The sequence below is a fragment of the Callospermophilus lateralis genome, chromosome 7 (assembly GCF_048772815.1).
Source record: "Callospermophilus lateralis isolate mCalLat2 chromosome 7, mCalLat2.hap1, whole genome shotgun sequence".
NCBI lineage: Eukaryota > Metazoa > Chordata > Mammalia > Rodentia > Sciuridae > Callospermophilus > Callospermophilus lateralis.
The window spans coordinates 48599044-48620005 of NC_135311.1; the positions used below are offsets into that span (position 1 = coordinate 48599044).

Below are 20962 nucleotides of genomic sequence, written 5' to 3' on the forward strand. Positions count from 1 at the left end.
TTTAAAAGAAAAAAAAAATCATCAAGTGCATGGACACAGGACAAAGTCCTATTCTATGCTACAGTTTAGAATTTGGGGTTGAGTAGGACCTAGTAGGTTGGGGTTGAGTAGGACTGTCTTTGGTACATGACTTGTTTGAAGTCCTTCTCAATTTACTTGAAGAAATATTCTTATCAAGTACCCCTATTGCATGTGAATTAAATCTCACTCATCTCCAACACAAGCACAATAGTTTGACTTTGCTTTTATTCCCGCTTTCAGTGAGACTTTCAGTGTGCCTTGCTTTAAGTGCTAGATAGAGCAAAATACCTGGAGTTTTGGAAAGCAATTCCTCATTGCCATAAGGGATGGAGCAGAGGACAGCAAACACAAAGGTGAAAAAATGCTGTGCTTTTGTTATCATCTTTCCCAAAAGCTTTTTGGTTTTGTATAAGGTATAATGATGTTTTATAGTTGACATGTGCTGATTTTTTGAAAGCAACTTCAAACTGTATATTTTAAAAATTAAATTTGCTCTTAAACACTTTGCAGACATTAATTTCTGCCTACTGTGTTTCAGGTGGATTGTTAGAGTCCCCAAGGATTCAGCAAGGATAGACCCTGACCTCTCAGTGCCCAATGTGCTTACAAGGGTGTAATACTTAAAAAAAAAAAAAAAAAGTATTTTTTTGTAAAATGTTTCTTGTAGAAGGTAAGTGCCTTGTCAGAGTGGGCTACAAGTCTCTGGGAGACCATTCCAGGGAAGACCAACCTTAGAGAGCAATCAGTGAAAGCCCCTCAGAAGAATTGGTGTCCTGTGTGTGTGTGTGTGTGTGTGTGTGTGTGTGTGTAAGAGGAAAAATGATTAGACTTTAGATAGGTAAAGGGAGGAGGGAAAATGTTCCATGAAAATGGAGAGAAAGTCCAATGTTCAGGAGAATGAAAATATGTACGATTGAAAAACTGACACACGGGAATGGCTGAAGCCACGCTGAGTGGCTGGTGAGAAGTTGGAAAGGGCCGGAGACACAGGCAGACACATTTCATCAAGACAAACCATGCAGAGGAATCTGGATTCAATTTTAAAAGCAAATCCTTTAAATACAGGTGTAATTTGACTAGATTTGTATTTGAGAAAGATTACACTAAATATTCAGTGTGGTGGAGAGGGATTCCCTTCAGCTAAACCTAGTGGGAGGCCATTGCAGTGATCCAATTGAAAAAAGAGGAGTGATGCTTCGCATCAGGGCAGTGCAAGTGGAAAAACAGACATAAGATGGCTTTCAGAGACAGGTGAGAAGGGCGTAAATGAGGTTGTGACTGCAGAGGGGAATGAGAACCCGGGGGAATCAAGAATGACTTTTGGCATTTTTTTTTTCTTTGCCACAATTGGGTGGATGGTGACTCCATCATTAAACTGAACTTATTAAGGTATCTACAGAATTTCCCATAAAAGGCATCATGGATGGAAAAGGAATTTGTCTGTGTGTCTTTGGAAGTTATAAATTATAATTTCTAACATAAATTTTCTGAGCATGCGTTTTCCTTAAATTGTCAATGCTAATGTCTAAACCAGAGTTCTTTCTGAGGTTAGAGCAAGCACATGTAAAACAGCTAGCACAGTGTCAAGCAGCAACCCCCTGGTGTTACCCTAGCTGTTTATTTAGGTTCTTGTCCCCACTAGATGGAGATGGTCTCCTGTTCATCTTTGGATCTGCAAATACCTAGCAAAGTCCAAAAGTATTTGTTGGATGTACATAGAAGATCATTGGCACACAGAAAATTTGTTTACCTATTTTAAAAACTATTTGGGCATCCGTGTAGCAAACACAGTTTTTCACCGTGACCTTGTTTCTAATGTTACTGGTATGTCTGTTAAATGTGAAGTCTCAAACTGTTGTTTAAATAGAAAGATACAATCAGTGCTTCACTAGATGGCACCAAATCATTGCCCTAAAATAGAACTAACAAGAGGGAATGGGGGGCAGAGGACCGGAAAGCTGAAAAGTCTGATTATAAACTACATTAAATATCTATTGGTGATCTCAGGGGGTGTGTAAGAGCTTTAACCATGCGTTTTCAGTCAAATTCTCACATGCATGTAATTATATTCCTCATGTCTAGGAATGTGATATGATTTAATTAAGCACAGGGGACTTTGTTCTATTCAGTCTCTCATAGGAGGAAATTAAGTACTTAGGAAAGAACATTTCTGCACCTCACTCAGGCCACAAAGGTGCATTGCTGTTGAAGCATTTTTTTTTTTTTTTCATTTCTATTTTCTCCCAACCTTTAATTCTCTGTTAGAAATAAACTAAATGGTGCCCTGGTGGTCTCAATGACTTGTGATTCCCACAGTGCCTTATTTACTATCTGGAAATAACTCAGACCTTGAAGGCAAGGAAGGTTTTTTAACCTCTTAAAATTCATGTGATGGACCCTATGACATTTTACTTGAAAGAAAATCTACTGAAAAAGTGAGGGGAAATGCATGCATCAATGTTGCAATTTTATTCTCTCTCTCAATACATTTCTACCCTCTGCTAATTGGCTGTGTGGGTTGAGAGGCTTCTGTGAAGAGTGAAGATGCCATTGATGAATGAGCCTTCTTGCTCTTGTTACTACATTGCTGATACTATAATTATCCAATGTCTCACTCTAGATCTCAGCTGCATAGCAACTGTACTTTAATCCTTTGAGAACCCTTGACATCTTTAAAAAAAAAAAAAAAAACTTTTTCCTATACTTTCTGTTAATGGTCCTGATGTTAATTAGTATTTGTTCTCTCTCTCTCAAGTCCTTTTTTGATATTTGGACATGTATAAAATAATGGACATGGAGTTAAAGGATTCTTACAGAAGAATTGATCCAACCTATTATCGATTGCCAGGAAATGTAAAGATTAGGTCGAGTTTTAATCAAATTATAATCTAATGCCACAGTAAAAATTATTTATGCATATATACACACATATATGTATATTTCTCATATATAGGTATATATATATATATATATATATATATATATATATATATATATATATATACATGCTTCAATGTTGCAATTTTATTCTATCAAAATACATTTCTACCCTCTGCTAATTGGCTGTGTGTGTTGAGAGGCATATATATATATATATATATATATATATATATATATAAAATGCACACACACAGACACACACATATATATATATATATTATGCACACACACAGATATATATATATATATATATATATATATATATATATATATATATATATATATCTTGAGATACCCTCTTTTAACTGAAGTTAGATACCCTCTTTTAACTTCTTTTTTAATGGGAAATATGAATTTATTCATTTTTATGGGACTCTATGACTCTGGAAATGTTTTCTTCACTGTACTTAACTGATAGGATCCTCTCTGCTCAGAGATGTTCAATAAATGATTATTTGGTACAAATATGGAAGGATGGACAAAACTACCCAGTTCTTCAGACAAAAAGCATAAAAGAGTTAGGTTTTCTGTCTGTGGTATGGGTGTCTCTGTTAAGTAAGTAGGTAGCTGGGCTGTGGATAATCAAGAGGATTTCAAAAAATATAAGAAATACAGTCAGGCCTTTGTATCCATAGGTTCTGCATCCTTATATTCAACAAACTTTAAATCAAAAATTACTTGGAAAAAAACAACTCCATCTACACTGAAAATGAACAGAGTTATTTTTTTGTCATTATTCCCTAAACTTCAGTATAACAGCTGTTTGCATAGTATTAACATTCTGTTAGGTTTTATAAGTAGTCTAGAGATGATTTAAAGTATATGGGATGATGGGCATAGGTTACGTGAAAATACTATGCTCTTTTATATAAGGAACTCGAGTAACTGCAGATTTGGGTATATGTAAGGTTCCTGGAACTAATTCCCCACAGGTGCTAAGAAACTACTCTATTTTCAATATTTTATAGGGGTATCTATAACTCAACTCAAACAGCAATCATCTCATTAAATGAGAAAGTTGAATACTGATTTTATTATTGCTTGATATTTGCATTATTATATTGACTACTAGAATTTTTATTTTAGATTAGTTAAAATCATAATTGTAGGCCCTTGGTTTAATCTGCAGCATTGTAAAATAAAATAATAAAAATATTGATAAATTCAGTTATTCAATTGTCTAAAACCTTGTCATCTATGGAGGAAATGAATAAAATGATGCATGATGATACATATATATAATAAATATATGTCATAAATAGCTAATAATGTGTGTGTGTATGAACAAATTCTAAGGCTTAGAGACACCATAGAAATATTATCATAGTTCAGTAAGAATAAGAAAGATGGATTTTACTCTACTTAGATTAAGCTTCTTTGTCTTAAATGTCATTTTCACTATTGAAGGATATTAAGCATACAGAATTATAAATGAATTGAAAGAAACAAATTGTTATAATTAGAATGAGATATACTCCATGTTTGTATAAATGTATCAAAATATACTCTCCTGCCATGTGGATCTAAAAAGAACAAATAAAATTTTTAAAAATTGTGGAAAGATAAAATAAAGCACCACCAACAAAAAAAAAAGAAAAGAAAAGAAAAGAAAAAAAGAGTGAGGGGTGTGTGGGATTATCTGTAATAGAGATGACTTCCAGCTCAGTATATTCAGAGAGAATAAATATAGAAGTAATGTTCGGGGTTGGGAATATGACTAAAGCGGTAGCGTGCTCGCCTGGCATGCATGCATGCGACCCGGGTTCGATCCTCAGCACCACATACAAACAAAGATGTTGTGTCCGCCAAAAAAAACTAAAAAATAAATATTAAAATTCTCTCTCTCCAAAAAAAAAATAAATAAATAAAAAAGAAGTAATGTTCATTTCTAAAGTTGAGCAAATCCCAAATTTTCCATGTTACTTATTCAAAAACATAACTGACATATTTAGGATACAAGGAGTTATTACCTAGCACAATTTTGTTGCCTGTCTTGGCTTTAGGAAAAGCTATTTGTACTTGGCAGGTGCCTGGTCTCGCATGCAATGCCTCTGTACTTGGGTTCATTGTAAGATGCTAGGGACAAAAGAGTGAATAGCTTCTCAGGGACTGATTTTTTTTTTTTTTAATTAATAACAAAGGGGCCTCTTTGAAAACAAGAAAAAGCTCAGACACCAACCCTGATGCTGTTATTTAGCAGAATTTCCTTAATCAGATTCTTTATTACCTGTTAAAATATGTATTTGGATTCTTCTTTGTAACCTCTTAAAGTGACACTAAGTTATTCTTGGTTTGAGGTGTTTATTTTTTTGTACTGGGGACTGAACCTAGGGGCACTTAACCACTGAGCCACATCCCCAGTCCTTTTTTATTTTTTATTTTGATGCAGGGATTCCCTAAATTGCTTAGGGCCTCCCTAATTTGCTGAGGCTGGCCTCAAACTTACAATTCTCCCGCCTCAGCCTCCTGAGTCATTGGGATTCCAAGCTTGTGCCACCAAGCCAGGCTGAGATTTTCTTATCTTACTTGATGGAGACATCATCTGATAAGCTAGCTAACTACTATGGCATTGGACTCAAGTTATTTCTTCATTTAAAAAGAATAGAATATAACAGTAGAGTTTCTTTATGTCAGCAATGTTTGCCTATTGCATATTAACCATAGACATTAAAATTTGAATTATAAAACCACAGCATATAGAAGAGAGATTTAATAGTTATATCAAATAAGCAATGTTTACCTATTGAATTATAAAACCACAGCATATAGAAGAGAGATTTAAGAGTTACATCAAATAGATAAATTTTCTCTGGTTTAGTCTTAATCACACCTATGCTATTTTGATTTAACTATCCTGGTTAAAAGGAAACTTTTCTTAAATTAACAAGTAAACTAAGTCATTCTTTGACACTTGAAATAGCTAATAATCTATATAAAAATTTAGGAATGATTCCTATGATGTCTTAAAGAATTGATTTATTCAGCAAATATTTATTAATTTTTCTTTGCCAGGAAATTTTCTAGGCATTGGGGCATACATGCAGAGTGAATATGATATACATTGTTGATGTTCTCTCAGAACAAAAGTCTACCAGAACATTAATTACACATGTGATAATAATAAAACATAGAAAACATAACTTTAACATTCTTATTAGGTGTATGTATAATATGTCAAAATACACTCTATTGTCATATGTATCTAAAAAAAATTATTTTTTTTAAGGAGAGCATAATTTTTAGTGAAATATAAGGGTCTGGGAGTGCCTATCAGGGACAGATGGGAAGATAATGACAGATTCTGCAACATAATACATTCAAACCTGAAGAAATAAATACGGGTTTATCACAGATGGGAGTGACAGAGAAAGGCTCAAAGGGGGAAGAGTACTTCGGGAGCAGGAACGCACAGAGTATAAGGCCCATGTGACCAGGATACAGTGTGCTAGGGGATAAATCTAGAAAAGGAGGGAGGACCACAATGGAGGGGCCTCAAAAGCCATGGACCATGTGCCAGAAACGTGGAATCCATGGGAGGTTTTTAGCAGAGCAAAATAATTGCACATTTGTACTTCAGAAAATCCTTTTGTCAATAGTGTGGACAATGGATTAGTGAGAGCAAGAACCAGAGTCATGAAATCACTGAAGTTGGCTTTTGGCAGCAATAGATGTAAAACTGGACATGGGCCAATGGGAAACTAAGGGCTGAGGATTCCCGTGCATGGGCTGTACTTCGGGTTTACCTTATTTTCTTGTGATTAGTTTTGTTATATTTTCTTAGAAATCCTGGGATGACTAATGTGTGGCCTTCGATGTGGAGATTCCCTACATTTTTTTGAGACTGTGATACCTGAATGCTACATTTTGTATTTTACCTTTTTTTTTCATCATTCAAAGCACTTTGCAAAATCATCCTCAAAGTGTTTTTACAAATCATGCAACTTTTATTTTAAATATTTATTCACTGAAGTCTTTTTTACCAGAAAGTAATTTTTTAAGTGTTTTCCTTCTTTTCCCCACTTAGTTCTATAACACTGGTTATTGAGAGCACACTGGTTACTGAGTTACCCTCCCTGTCATGTCACATCAAATCAACACCTAAACCCTAATTCTAAATGGACTCACAACCTCTCTCACGCAATTCATGACCACGTGTTAATTTTGCATTCAAGTCGCAGACTTGTCCCATGATGAATTCAATTAAACAACTACCTCATGAATGCAAGGGAAAAATTGAAAACCCAGAGCAGACAGAACCATACATTTTAAGAGGCAAGAATGAGAGTCCATAACCCATGCCACATGCTTGATCCTTGAGGAGTGGTACTATCTACGGAAGTAGGTGCTTCCTTTTTATTTATTTATTTTTTTATTAGATCAGCGCAGTAGTGGGTAATTCTGCCTAGTGGAGGAATTGTTTCATTTTGTTTTTATTTTTTTCTGTTTCACACTTATTTTCAGAGCACTTTCCTTCTTGCCAATCTATACTTTCTCCTCTACCAGAAATTCTTCCCCTCCCTCTAGCCAAGTAATGATTGACCATTATATTTTTAAAATAAAACAAAACTTATCTCCACTAGTGTAGCCAATGGAGTTGACTGCATTTGCCAGACTAATTATTTCAAGCCACAAATGGCAACATGATGCCCTACAATCAGAAGACCTGAGTACCTGGGAATGCTTAAGGCATTAAGGGACACCTAAAAGCAGTCACTGGCTTTCCTACAATTAGGTATTCTATGATTATCTGAAAAACATAAAGAGGAAGTGTTTTAAAACTACTTAAAAATACAACTTAGAAAAATCCAAGTATAACACTCACTCAGCTTTTTCATGCAGTCACGAAGTCTGGTTTCCAAGTTGAGCACCCTCTGATGTAGTTCCTCATAGTCATAGGCACCGATTTCTTCCTGGATCCCGGTGAGGACAGCAGACAGATTCCTAATTTCCTCCTTGAACTGAGTGATCAGCTTGGCATCTGTTTTGTACTGCTCCAGCACAGGAATCAAGGGCAAGAGCTCATCCATCTTCTCTTTCAACTCCTGTGGGAAGCAGCAATTGTTCCTGAGAATTGTTTAAAGCAGATCAAGCAGCTCCAGTCTTTTTATTATGAAACATAAAGGAGATTATTAAAACAGCTTCAAAATTCCTTAATGATTTCTGCTTGAAATTAGGTATTTTCTGAAAACCTAATTGGCTCCATGATCATTAGTAATAAATCCACTTATCTTGCATTTCTCACACAAAACAACTGCTCTTTAAATGGCTACATGCTCTTCTACAAAACAAATTGATACTTATCATAATTAGAAAAAAAAAAAAAAACTTCCTAAGGTAGCAATTATGGGTTTTTGTGTTATCTCACTCTCTGGTAGCATTTTATAAAGTAACAATGCATCATCTGATTAACAAATAGGAACAGGATCCTTTCTCTAATTATGCATGAAGTTTGAAGGAAATTATCAGTCAAATATCTTATTACTAAACTTATTTAAGATTAATTATCTACCTACTTAGTATCCATGATGTAGGAAGACAGCAGGAAATTTTGGATTCAGGATCAACTTTTTCCTCACACTTAGATTTTTTTCTAATCATGACTATTTATTTGTTCATCCTTCCATTGTTCTCAGGTATTCCTAGCTCATTTTATTTTATTTTATTTTATTTTTATTTATTTTATTTTTAAAGAGAGAGTGGGTGAGAGAGAGAGTGGGGGAGGGAGAAAGAGAGAGAGAGAATCTTTTTAATATTTATTTTTTAGTTCTCGGCGGACACAACATCTTTGTTTGTATGTGGTGCTGAGGATCGAACCCGGGGCGCATGCACGCCAGGCGAGCGCGCTACCGCTTGAGCCACATCCCCAGCCCCCTAGCTCATTTTAATATCCATCTTAGTACGACTTCATTAGGAAGGTAAGTTCAGCAAGTATAATAAATCATGGAAAGCTTCCCAAAGCTCAAAGAAATGTATGTTGCTATTTACCATTTTGAATTATTGCCTATTCTCTGACTCCATTTGTCTTAGCATAGATAATTTAGAGGTCTTCATGTAAGGTAGAATTGCCTACCCATGAAGTCATTAACTCTTTAAGGGACCATGGTACATAATTTATGTAACAGACAAGGAAGTTTCAGAGCTGGTAGAATTTTTTCTCTCTTTCACAAACATATACCATACCTGCATCTACCGCTGAGTTATATCCCCAGCCCTATTTTTTATTTTGGGGACTTACTAAGTTGTTGAGGTTGGCCTCAAATTTGCAATTCTCCTGCATCAGCCTCCCAAGGTAGCTGGGATTATAGGCATGTGCCAACAAGCCCAGTAAGTTGTTTAAAACTTAAGTTGAGGTTTTTCATTTATCTTTGTGGAGGCAGGGTCTTACTGTGTGGCCCAGGCTGGTCTCGAACTCATGGACATAAGCACTCCCCTTCCCACCGCCACTTCAGCCTCTGGAATAGCTGGGACTACAAATGGATGCCATCAGAACCAGTTTTAAGCATTGGTTTTTAACAAGAGAACAAGAAGTATATTGTCAAAGCTGTGTCCCTTATGCGTAGGCATCACAGGTGGGTAATTTCACCTGAAATTTCTAGAAGTGCCACCTTAACTTTTTCCCTTTAACTTGGTGGGTAGTAGTCAACAAAAATATTTCAGGAGTTTAATTCAATTGTGAATTTATTGCAAATGATATAATTTGTAAAAAGAGGTACCATTCATGATTGTTTGAAAATAATACATAGGGACTGTCAGAAACCATATTGTATACTAAGAAGCTGAAAATTGTATTTTAAAATAATTTAGAAATGTCACTATTATAAGTGCATTGAAATAGCAGGAGCTCCCATTGCTTCCCTGATTTATGGGCTTGTATTTCTTGTGTAGAAATTTCTACTCGTTCTATAAATTCAGAAATCTTTGATTTGTGTACATGTACATGCTAAGTGGTAGGGTAGAGAATCTTAGTAATGAGAAAAATGCATAAATATTACAGTCAAGAAGCAGAATCATGGCTTTTCTCATTTTAGTGGATCATTTTGAAATAAACTTATTAGTTCAAATGTTTTGTGGCAACCCTAAAGGGAGATACAATTGTTTCATTAGGCTTTTAATGATAAGAGTTCTGTTGGTACTATTTGCTACATATTATAAAACCTATTACAATCAGGTTTTACATCTTACTATGGGCATATTTAAAAGAGAGCAATTCAATGTTAAAATTTTGGTAGCTTTTATTCCCTCCTGAATTAAATAAGTATTTTTATATTTTCAAAACTTTATAATTAGGTTTTGGCAATCAACTTTGAAACTCTGGAAATTTATCAGAAAGCGGTAGAGTGTCCAACCAATGCACATATCAAATATATAAAAGATTAAATTATAGTACCCCTGATCTATGTTTGCTAATCCTATCTCAAATTTCACTTTCTAATACCTAGCTCTCACAGTAACAGAATATCTTGCCAAACAACAATCCTGTCCTATAGGAATGATAATGTCGTGTTTGAAGGCTAGCTCAAGCTTTTCATCCAGAAGACCACAGAAGGAAAAATCAACCTAGAAGTTTTGATAAGATGAAAGCGGTGCATCAGAGAAGGGGTTTTTTTTTTTTTTTTAAAGGTATTTTTCAAAGTTAATCTTGACTTTGGAACATTCATTTCTTCTTCTTAAATATGGTACCTCAACACCTAAGGCAAAATCTGACTCACAGTGGGACTTCCTGAATAAATTCAACAAGCATGTTGAACACTTGATTATTATTGTGATTTTCAATTTAGACAGCTCAAGTTTACTTGAAGAGATACTGTGCTATTAGCAGTAAGAGCCATGAACCTAGACTTTGTCAGTTCAAATCTTTATTCTGATATATGACCCTGAAAAAACCACTCAACTTCTTTATACAATATAACCAAATGGGAACAAAAATAGTGATTACTTTTCAGGATTATTGTGAGGACTAAATTAATTAATATATTTAACATGTTCTCGACTGTGTCTTGAATTGTATGATGGTTCAGAAAAACAAGTATTGCTTTTATTAATACTGCTATTGGGATTTTGAAATTTAATTTCAGCATATGTGTGGTTTATACAAACAAAAAAGTACAAGTCACTATATCACATAGCTATTTCTATTGGCAGCCTGGTTGCTGCTAGGCAAATTATATACTAAGAAAATTATTTTTATGAATTTCCCTCAGCTTTGCTCCTTTGTTACCAGTCTTCTCACCAAAGGTATAATATACTTTCTCACGCATCCCCAGTTTTGTCAACCCAGATACCTGAAATTGTCCCTTGGGTTCACAGTTCCCACTGCATCTCCATCGGTACCAGACCACCTGAGCTCCTCCTCTTCTGTGTGCTGCGCCTTTCTGGAACTGTGCCCTCTGCAGCTGAAGCACCAGCTTACCATTTCCTACTTTGTTAATGACCTCAGCTTTGGATTCCCATTATTGTTCTACTATGTATATCCTAACTCTGAGCGTCAAAAGTTGAAACTATAAATCATTTAATCTTCTTCATTCCCTTTATAATTTAAGATTTTTTTTTTTTTTTTTTGGTCTTGGGGTAGGGGTAGGGTCACTTCTACAACTGCTTTCTTGAATACTGCCAAATCTTAAAACTCTTCCCCAGATCTTCTCTAAACAAAATCATCCACTTTTCCCTTGTGCTCTAAAGTGATGCTGATGGCTCTATTAACCATCAGTTTCACTTGACTCTCAGCTATCTTTTGCTGAAGAGGGACCATGGATTACACATCCAACACAGAATCCAGCCCTACCTTGCACAGTGTGTGTGATCAATAAATTAGGGTTAAATTTTATTCTTTTGCTGCTTAGGCTTATATTCTTCTACTGACCAATTCTCATAAATTCTCTCTTCATCCAGTTCACACTTTTATTTCTTACAATCTTTAAATTTACTTTATCCCTTAGGTCTTGTTTGAACTTGTTCTAAGTTTTTAATCTTCTGAGTTTGCTTATTTCTTCAAAGTAAATCCCACAGTTCTTCACTTTAGTTTCAACTGTCAATAACCTCAATTTGCTTGCCCTCCTTTCTGTCTGCTGTGACTTAAAATTGGCTCAGTGTAAAACTTGTGTCATCTACACCTTTCCTTATAAAATCTCAGGAGGAAATTCCAGATCATGACAGTTTCTGCCACATGAAAATGTGCTCTGCAGGGACCCTGTTGTATGTTCCTGGCTAGTTCCCCACTGTTCTTTCCTTGACCATGTGCTGGAACTCAGTTCTACCCTCCTAGCATTGTCAGTGAATCTCACTTTCTAATGTGTAAGAAAAATTTAAGCTGTTACCTGGGCAACCACAATGTGTTGTATAAACTTTTATGCTATGCTTTCATAAGGTAGATTACTTATTTTTAATATAGGCTCAATGGCTTTATCAGATCCACTTTGTTTTTTAATTTAATGCTTAAAACACTCCTTTTCCCTTTTTCAGTATTCCTAGGTAATGACCAGTTAAAATCTAAAAAAAAAAAAAAAAAAAAAGACTTTGTATAAAACAATTCTCTTTTAATATGCTGGTTTGAATGAATGGTTTTATAATTTATCTCCTTTATATTTCTCCTCATATGAGCAAGGCATTAAAATCATCAGAAGAACTCTGATAATTTATTGATTTTCCTTAGGCTTTCCCCTTATCTTAGCTATTGAAGTGCCTGTAAATCTACCCAGAAACTCCCCCTAGCTCAAGAAGAATGAGGCTTTTATTTATACCAGCTAATGGTCAGTTTTAGTGAAGAGATGATTGACGTCCCCAGTAAATCTTTAACCTTGCACCTGTGGCCCAGCACACAATTATTTCTAGCTGAGTGCCACACTGGCTGTCTATGGCACTCGGTGTCTCTTTTGGATTGACAAGATTGCAGAAGTCAAACCTACTTGAAAATGCTTGGTCATTAGTGTCTTCCGATCATCTTCAATCTGCCGAAACTTGGCCTTCAGGCCTTTCATTTGGGTTTCCATTTTTAAAACATATTGGAAATCTCTCTGAGTTCTCAAGTTTAAGACTTCAATAGACTGGGACATATTCTGAACCTGTTGAACAAAAATATTGGTGTACATTATTGTCTGTTTGTAAGTATATACAATCACTACCCAACTACCCCAAACAGCATTAACCTAAAGAACTGGAAGTGTCAAGTTCATAATGGTGTGTCCACATGTCAAATTTTCAGAAAGTCCATCCTCCATGAAAAAAACATTCAAAGAATACAGTAAGAGAAAATTACAACTAGAAAGTATGTAAAAGACATTGATATTTTTTCATTAGAAATGACTGAATATAAATAAGTATTTAATATATTAGAAAATAAATTTTAAAAATGAATTTTCATTATGTGTTTTTTTTATAAGCTTTTAACAGCCCAACCTAATATATGGAAAATAAGTTGTTTCTGGCTAGATGCAATGGCACATGATTTTAATCCCAGTGACTTGGGAGGCTGAGGCAAGAGGATCACAAGTTACAAGCCAGCCTCAGCAATTTAGGCCCTAAGCCCCTTAGCAAGATCCTGTCTTAAAATAAAAATAAATAAATAAATAAATAAATAAATAGTGTTTCTGTATTAATTCTGACTTCTTAAATATCAGAGATGCTTAGCAATTATGGATGGTACTCAAGTTTCTAAAAGGCCTAAAATGCAATAATTCCAGTACAATTACTTCTGATGGATCTGAAGTACTCCCAGGGGTGAGACCAGAATTGACCAGACAATTGGTAGCAGTCCTGGACACCTTCTAAATTAGGTTAGCATACTGCTTAAGGCACCTGGAAAATAGCAACGACATCAATTGTTTGGTGGACTAGTAGTTAATACATGATAATCTGATGGCACCATCTTAAGTTCAAGGAGTTCCAGGTTCTAGAGAAGTAGAAATAGGTGACCCACAAAGCATGCAGAAGTGAGGAGGAAGAAAGGCTGCCCTAATTTTAGTAGCAGCAAAAACCTGAAAACAAAGGAAAAGCTTCAAAAAGCTTCAAATAGGAAGCTGTAAAGTGAATTGAGCAATAGAAAATGGATGAGCTATATCCTAAAGAATACAGTAGGTTTCTACACACGTCTTACTCAAGAGCATCATCTTCAGAACTACAACTTTGGCATCACCTGGGAGCTTGACCTATATGCAGAACCTTGAGGCCTATCCTAGAGCTACTGAGTTAGAATCTGCATTTTCTCAAAATTCCCAAGTGCAACTGTAAAGCTTGAGAAGCACTGCTCACTACTCATCCCAGAGGCATTTCCATGAGAAAAGCAAAGGTACAGATCTTCACATAATTTGATCCATTTATTCTAAATTGAATACACTTATAAAAGAAAATAGGCTATATAAGGAAAAAAATCGTGAAGAAACAGATAGAAGGATTAGAACAATATATGTTAGGTTATTAATATTAATTATTTGGGGAAAGGAAAGACAATAAATACAGAGAAAGATCTCTGGTTACACATATATGTACATAATACAGATATAAGTCCTTTGCCATAGAATTATAGATTTTATTTGCAAAAATGAATATATGAAATTATGGGCACAAAAAAAGAGATAGGATTTTAAGCAATTTTTACTTTGTTTCATATATTTGTATGTGGATTCACTTATTTTTTAATGAATATGCTTATTTAATCAGTAAAATGTGATTTTTTTAAAAAAACATACGTGAATTTCAAGTGAGTGATTTGTTCAGAGACATATTTTTCCATTAGATATAGTTGCCAAGCTCAGTGCACCAGCCTGCTGTAAAAAGCCCCTGGTTGATCCATTTCCTTACAATCACTATGGTCAGGAAAAGCAGTGAACTCTGTGCCTTGCCCTGTCTGGTTTCTTCCACTTTTCTATGTCAGACAAGTCAATTTTCCTTCTCTCTCTCTTCTGCTGTCTTGATTCATGGTCTTGCCCTATATGAATCCTGTCTCTTCAGGACATATCACAGTCTGGCTTATATTAAAACTGTGTAATGTGAGTCTGGGACCCAGCCAAGAAAGTGGTTCTTGCTCCGTGATCCCCTGAGGTTAGAAGCTGTGTTTTACCCATATCTTTTACTTCCAAGATGTTTCACAAAACCAGAGACAGAATAAAAGTGCTCAATAAATATCTATTGAGCAAAATTAATTTGGGTTTTCCATGGTAATAAAGGGTAATTAGGATCTTCATATTTTAAGGAGAGTCTCCCAGTCCCCCGGATCCCACCACTAGTTAGGCTACAGCAGTACCTTAAACTACAAAATCACTCTTCGTTCACTATAATTCTTACATTCAGAAAGCTTCAATTTTTTTTTTCTTTTAGTGCAGCACAAAATTACTGAGACAACAGTGAAAGCATGGCAACCCCATCATGGATAAATGTAGTGCTTTTAAAGTAATTTTCTAACTTCATTTATGGTTAAGCATGAATAAAGGAAAGCCATTTGTGGTAAGGAAACTGACTACCCATTTAAATACGACATTTGTCTGTGAAGATACCCATCATTAGTATAGCTCACATCCTCCTAAGAATTCTGTATACTTAGGCAGAGTACATGCAATTAGAAAATGATGGACAGCGAAGGCTTTCTGAATACGGTTCAAATAGCCTGTCTTTTATTTTACCTCAAGCTCACCTTATCAAGTTAATTTTCAATTTAATTTGTGTGGTGAGAAAAATGCATGGAGAGAGTTTTTATTGAAACTTGTAACTTTTGGTACTGCACAGTCATGTATAAGAGCTACATTTGAGACAGAGTTTAGAGATGGAACTGTCTAGTTGGACAATATTTGGTTGTCTTCACCTTTTCCTGTGGGCTGTACCCAGGATTAGTTTCCTACTGGTTATGAAGACCCACTGAGCATTAATTTTCTGGTGACACAGGACTAGATTCCCATTGGTCCACTTGTAGAAAGGAGACTGGTCTGCTGGGTTTCTTTTTCATTTGCTAGTCCCTGAAGTTGTTTTGTATTAACTTTCTGTACATGTCTCTATACTTACACCTTCTATACAAAGTTTGGCAAACCCATTGAGCCTTTCACAGATTATTCTTTTGAAATCTTTATCTTGATTCTTTGTATAAACAGAATATCTGAAGCTTTTCTGAACTTAAATGCAAATTAACTAACATTTTTACTCTAATTCATAATTAGCACCGAGGCCACTTGAAAAAAAAATATTCTGTGGATCAATATATTTGGAAAGCCTTAAGTGAAGAATAACAAGTCTTTTGATTGTGGAACTTCCCAGAAACTTTATTGTTAAATCATGTTTTGGAAATCTTCAAGGTGAAGTATAATATTCAGTGATTTTAATGGTGAGGATGTTGCCAACATCCTATTCCAAAATTCACACTTTTGAAAATACAAGCAAGACATCTTCAACTTTACAGAGAAAATTCATCACTAACGAATATTTTTTAAGTGAACAATTTTGGTCCTGGCATATTAAGAACTGAAATATCATGAAATTAATATTCAGAAATATACATGTTGCTTGACAGGGCATCACTTAATAAGTATGTAGACCACCAGCAGCATTCTGGGTGCTGCTAAGAAAATGAAACCGATCAAAAAACAAACTGGTTGACTTTTTAACCTCAAAAAACACAAGTTTCCTTTTTTATAAACTTGAAAAATAATTACCTCTTCTGTAAGAAGTAAATGAAGTAGATCAAAGTATAGTCTAAAACATAACAATAATGGTAACTATTACTATTAACATTAATCTGTTAACCAAAATTCCCTTTTGTTGACTAAATCCATTTTGTTGGTTAATGGTTGAACAGGCTCCTTAAAGGTCATGCTCTTGACCATAAATGAAAAAGAGAGTTCAGCAAAGGACTGGCTCAGTCTGAAAAATAACATGTTTTTCAGACATCTTTGGATCATGGCAGCGAACAAGTGCTCTGTCCCTTCTGCAGGCTACTGTAGGATAATGCACGCAATTAACTGATCCTCTTTTGGTAAAAAAACTTACCTTATGGTAAATCCAATCAATCTAGCTTGTGGTGACTTTGATTTTGTCAATCAATTTTGTGTAATTTCTGTTATTAAGGTATTGATAAAGTGAAGACATGGGTATCATTAAGTTATTGATGAGTGAAGCAATGATTTTCTAGAATTTCTTTAAAACTTTCAGATGGACTACTTATTAGATGACGTGGTTTACATTAATTTTCATGACTGTTTTCAACCAAACTCCCACTCCTGCTCTCTTGCCTTATTCATCCTTCACTAATTTCTAATTCTGTCATATCTCTGAAATACATTTCACTTTGGACCTGTAGAGAGAATTATTCACTTTCTGACATTCATACTTTATTTGAAAATTTTCAATGGATTTTTGAAGAGATGTTTGAGTCCATGTGTGACTATGTACATGCAGTGCTGTAGTGAATGATAGTAATACATAAGATGCTGAGAAACATTTTCTTAGGCACCATAACTTTCTCAGCATAGTTGATGTAGAAAGAAGATATTTCTGCCACACACTACAGTGCATGTATGTAACCCCCAGTGACTCAGAAGGCTGAGGTAGGAAGATTGAGAGCCTGAGGCCAGTTTGGTAAGATCCTGTTAGGTAAGATCCTGTCTCAAAAAATAAAAAGGACTGGATGTGTGACTACATGTAGAACCCATGGTTTCGATCCCCAGTATTGAGAGGGGGCTTGCTTGAAAGGAAAAAAAAACCAAAAAACAAATTTCTGTGTAGAAGAAAAGATTGGGATAGACTGTCAGTAATTTGAGTGAAAGTTTAATTTAATAAAAAACCAAAATTAGATTTGAGATGAAATCATTTTCTAACATTATTTTCTGGCTACCCAAGCAAAATAAAATATAATACTCAATTTTTTTCATAGGAAAAAAGAAAATCAAGATTGAAAAACGATGTCCCCAAATAATCATAATTTATTTGTCATGACTTCTAACCAGTAAGAGGCACATTCACTAGGTATTAATTTCAACAAAAATGACATGTTCTTGTCTAGGGACAGATACTGAAGAAGCAGGGAGAATGGGATCTTGTCTATAAAGGAGGCTTGAGAGGACAGAGTCAATAGGTGATGTTAGCTTCAAATTCAAGGGAAAGGGAAACAAACCAGGCTTTGTGTGAAAAACATGAAAAAACTCTTCTTAAAATCTTAGAACATTGGTAGAGTTTGAAATGATGTACACAGAGCTAGCTCATCATCACTGTGTGGCAGGTGGAAGAAAGTTACTGTACCTTGCCTTGAAGTAATGAAGCCTTATCTGTACACTAACAAGCTAGATGTGTTTCCCCCCCCAGCTTCTCTTAATTTTATATCAAAACAGTTCCTATTCAATGCCATAAATGTGTGTATGACCATGGAAATGATATTGCAGTGAATTGGTGAGCGTGATATCCTCTAAAACACATATTACCTAATCTATCTTAGTATCCCTGATGATATTTGAAATTCAAACATGTTGTCATCCTTGCCTCATTCTGACCACCCCAGCTGTCCTACTATATTCAGAGACCAGCACAGTGAAAGTCTGAATAGGGATAATTGAAAGAACCATTCATTGGGTTTTTCTCTCCCTAACTAAACATAAATAACCTTTCATGAGCTGACTTTTATCTGTAAAAGAGAATAAATCAAGGGCATTCTGCATTTGATTGTTATGGATCCGGTTTAAGTAAATTATGGAGAGAATGGTATTGAATGAAATTGAAGAGCTTAATGTTCAAAGGAATGACTTAGAGAATGATGACAAATACTCAGAATTATTCATTATCTCTCCAGATAGCTTGCATATTGCATTCCATTATTTTAACTTCCTTGCAAGATTGTTAATGGAATCCAAAAGTATGAGCTCAAAGAGTCTAGTGTGATCCTGAGAGTTAAGGCTGAATATCTGACAGTGACAAGACTTCCTGCTGCTTTTTTTTAAACCCCCCTTTAAAGAGAGACTTACAGGATATTAAGACATCATGGTAGAAAGCCTGTCTTATGAATGAGACATTCGGAATGGTAAAAAGTTATAGAAATAGAACAGTATAGAAGGAAGCTTGAGATAACCCTTTCAAAGAGCAGAAAAAGCTGATTTGAAACGACAAAAATCAGAAGGATCTTCCTCACCATTTTCCTTTTCAAAGAATGGTAGATTTTAATTAAAATATTCATAGGGGACAGAGGATACCTACCTTTTCCAGGAGCTGGCGGAGTTGCCGGCTTTTGGCATCCCGGGAACATAGATTTTGCTCTGGAGCAACCACTGTACAAATGCACCGCCCATCGGGATCCTGCGCTGAGCTGTACACTTGCCACCCTTCTTTGGGACTAATCTGAGTCTGAGAAAACCAATAGCAAACACACAAAACACAGACTACTGTTATAGGATAATGAGAAAGTGGGTTTGCAGCATCTTAAGCAAAACATTTGTTTTGAAGAAGTTTGTGTTTTCATCCTTTAAAGACAAGAGATTAAGCAATGTACACACACGCAATGCAGCCCGATTCAGTCATATCTGCCTTATCCATTTTAAAAGGTCTGTCTTCTTCAGTTTCCATATTATTACAGATCTCCCACCATTTCCTAAATGCCTTTTGTCATATTTTGACATATTAATGAAACTTTAGAAACATCTCTAATCACTTACTCATGTATGACTTGTCTTTCTACACTAGATCTGGTAGCTCAACCTTCTCAACAGTAATTGGCAATTCCTAAGGCATTTCTTTCTGATTAGTATCAATAAATGACATTCTGAAACAAAGCCCTGTCCTAAGGAACTTCTCACACATTAAAGACCTGATTATTGATAAAGTGGGAAAGATATCACATGATGACATAGGGTAAAATAAATCAGCACCATTTTGCAAAGATCTCAGAGGGTTTAAAGAGGTTTTTTCCTTACTTTTTAAATTTTCCTTTTGTTTCTTTTGCTGGGCAGAGTCTTCCAAATTAATCTTCTAATAACTTTAGTCAGTTATCACCTTGCCTCTCTAGCCTAAAGCAGTAGCATTCCCATTCTATTGCAGTGTGTCTCCTACTCATGTTTGTCATTTAACCTCCTGCCCAGTCCAACAGGACACTCCACGGCAGCCAGACTAGTCTGAGCATGAGGTTTAAGCTTCCATGTCCCCCCATGTCTCTGTGTGACATTGCTTATGTTGTTCCTCCTGTTTGGAATCTTCCCTTATGAACCATGAATTTATTCAGCCCTTGTGGTTTCCACCCATTTTGAAGAATTGTCTGTGCTATTCCTTGGGCATTTAAATGTATATTTACAGTATTGTTATTTGCCTTTCACCTGCCTATGAGCAGGTATTAGAAATGTGGATATTTTCTATCTACCCTATATATACTCCATCAAGTAAAAAAATAGCTGTCTTTACTTTTTGTCTAATTATTTATCAAGAATATCAGAAGATCCAAATAATGTAATATCCAGGCATGGTTATCAATTACCCAACCTCAAGTATTTTGTTACCACAACAGAAACCAGACTAAGACACTAAGTATGCAGTCCTCCAGAAACATTAATATCAATAATAACTATAAATTAGTTCTTACTGATGATCATTTTTCTAACTAAAGATTTGCCTGACATAATTAAGCCTAATTCCAAATCAAAACTCCTGTAGTTTAAGCAATGTACTGAAGTTGTGCTTTAAAAGAAACATTTAGGTTCATTCAGAATTAAAAACAATTTTTAGTCTTTAAACATCCACAGAAAGAAAACAAACTGGAATACCTGCTTACGAAAGGATATTTACTAGTGTCAGGGTTCTATATCTTTAATCTCAGCTACTTGGGAGGCTGAGGCAGGAGGATCACAGGTTCAAGGTTGGCCTGAGTAAAATTAGTAAGATCTTATCTCAAAATGAAATAAAAAGGGCTGGAGGTGTAGAATGCTCAGTAGTAGAGAGTTCATGTGCAACTCCCTTCGTTTAATCCCTGGTACCCCTTCCCCCAAAAAAGACCACCAATGAGCCTGTTTTCATTATGTCACTGGAAGAAAGTCACAATGAGTATATTTGAAAC

At 35.2% G+C, this 20962-nt stretch overlaps 1 protein-coding gene across 1 annotated transcript in view; it reads right to left on the minus strand.

The window, feature by feature from the left end:
- The window catches only part of Olfm3 (olfactomedin 3), a 200889-nt gene that overhangs the window by 13892 nt on the left and 166035 nt on the right, over positions 1-20962 (minus strand). The window contains exons 2-4 of the mRNA XM_076861705.1: positions 19120-19266; positions 12864-13019; positions 7784-8003 (exon numbers count right to left, since the gene is read on the minus strand). Coding sequence (XP_076717820.1) covers positions 7784-8003; positions 12864-13019; positions 19120-19266 — 523 coding nt within the window. The remainder of the gene's footprint in view (positions 1-7783; positions 8004-12863; positions 13020-19119; positions 19267-20962) is intronic.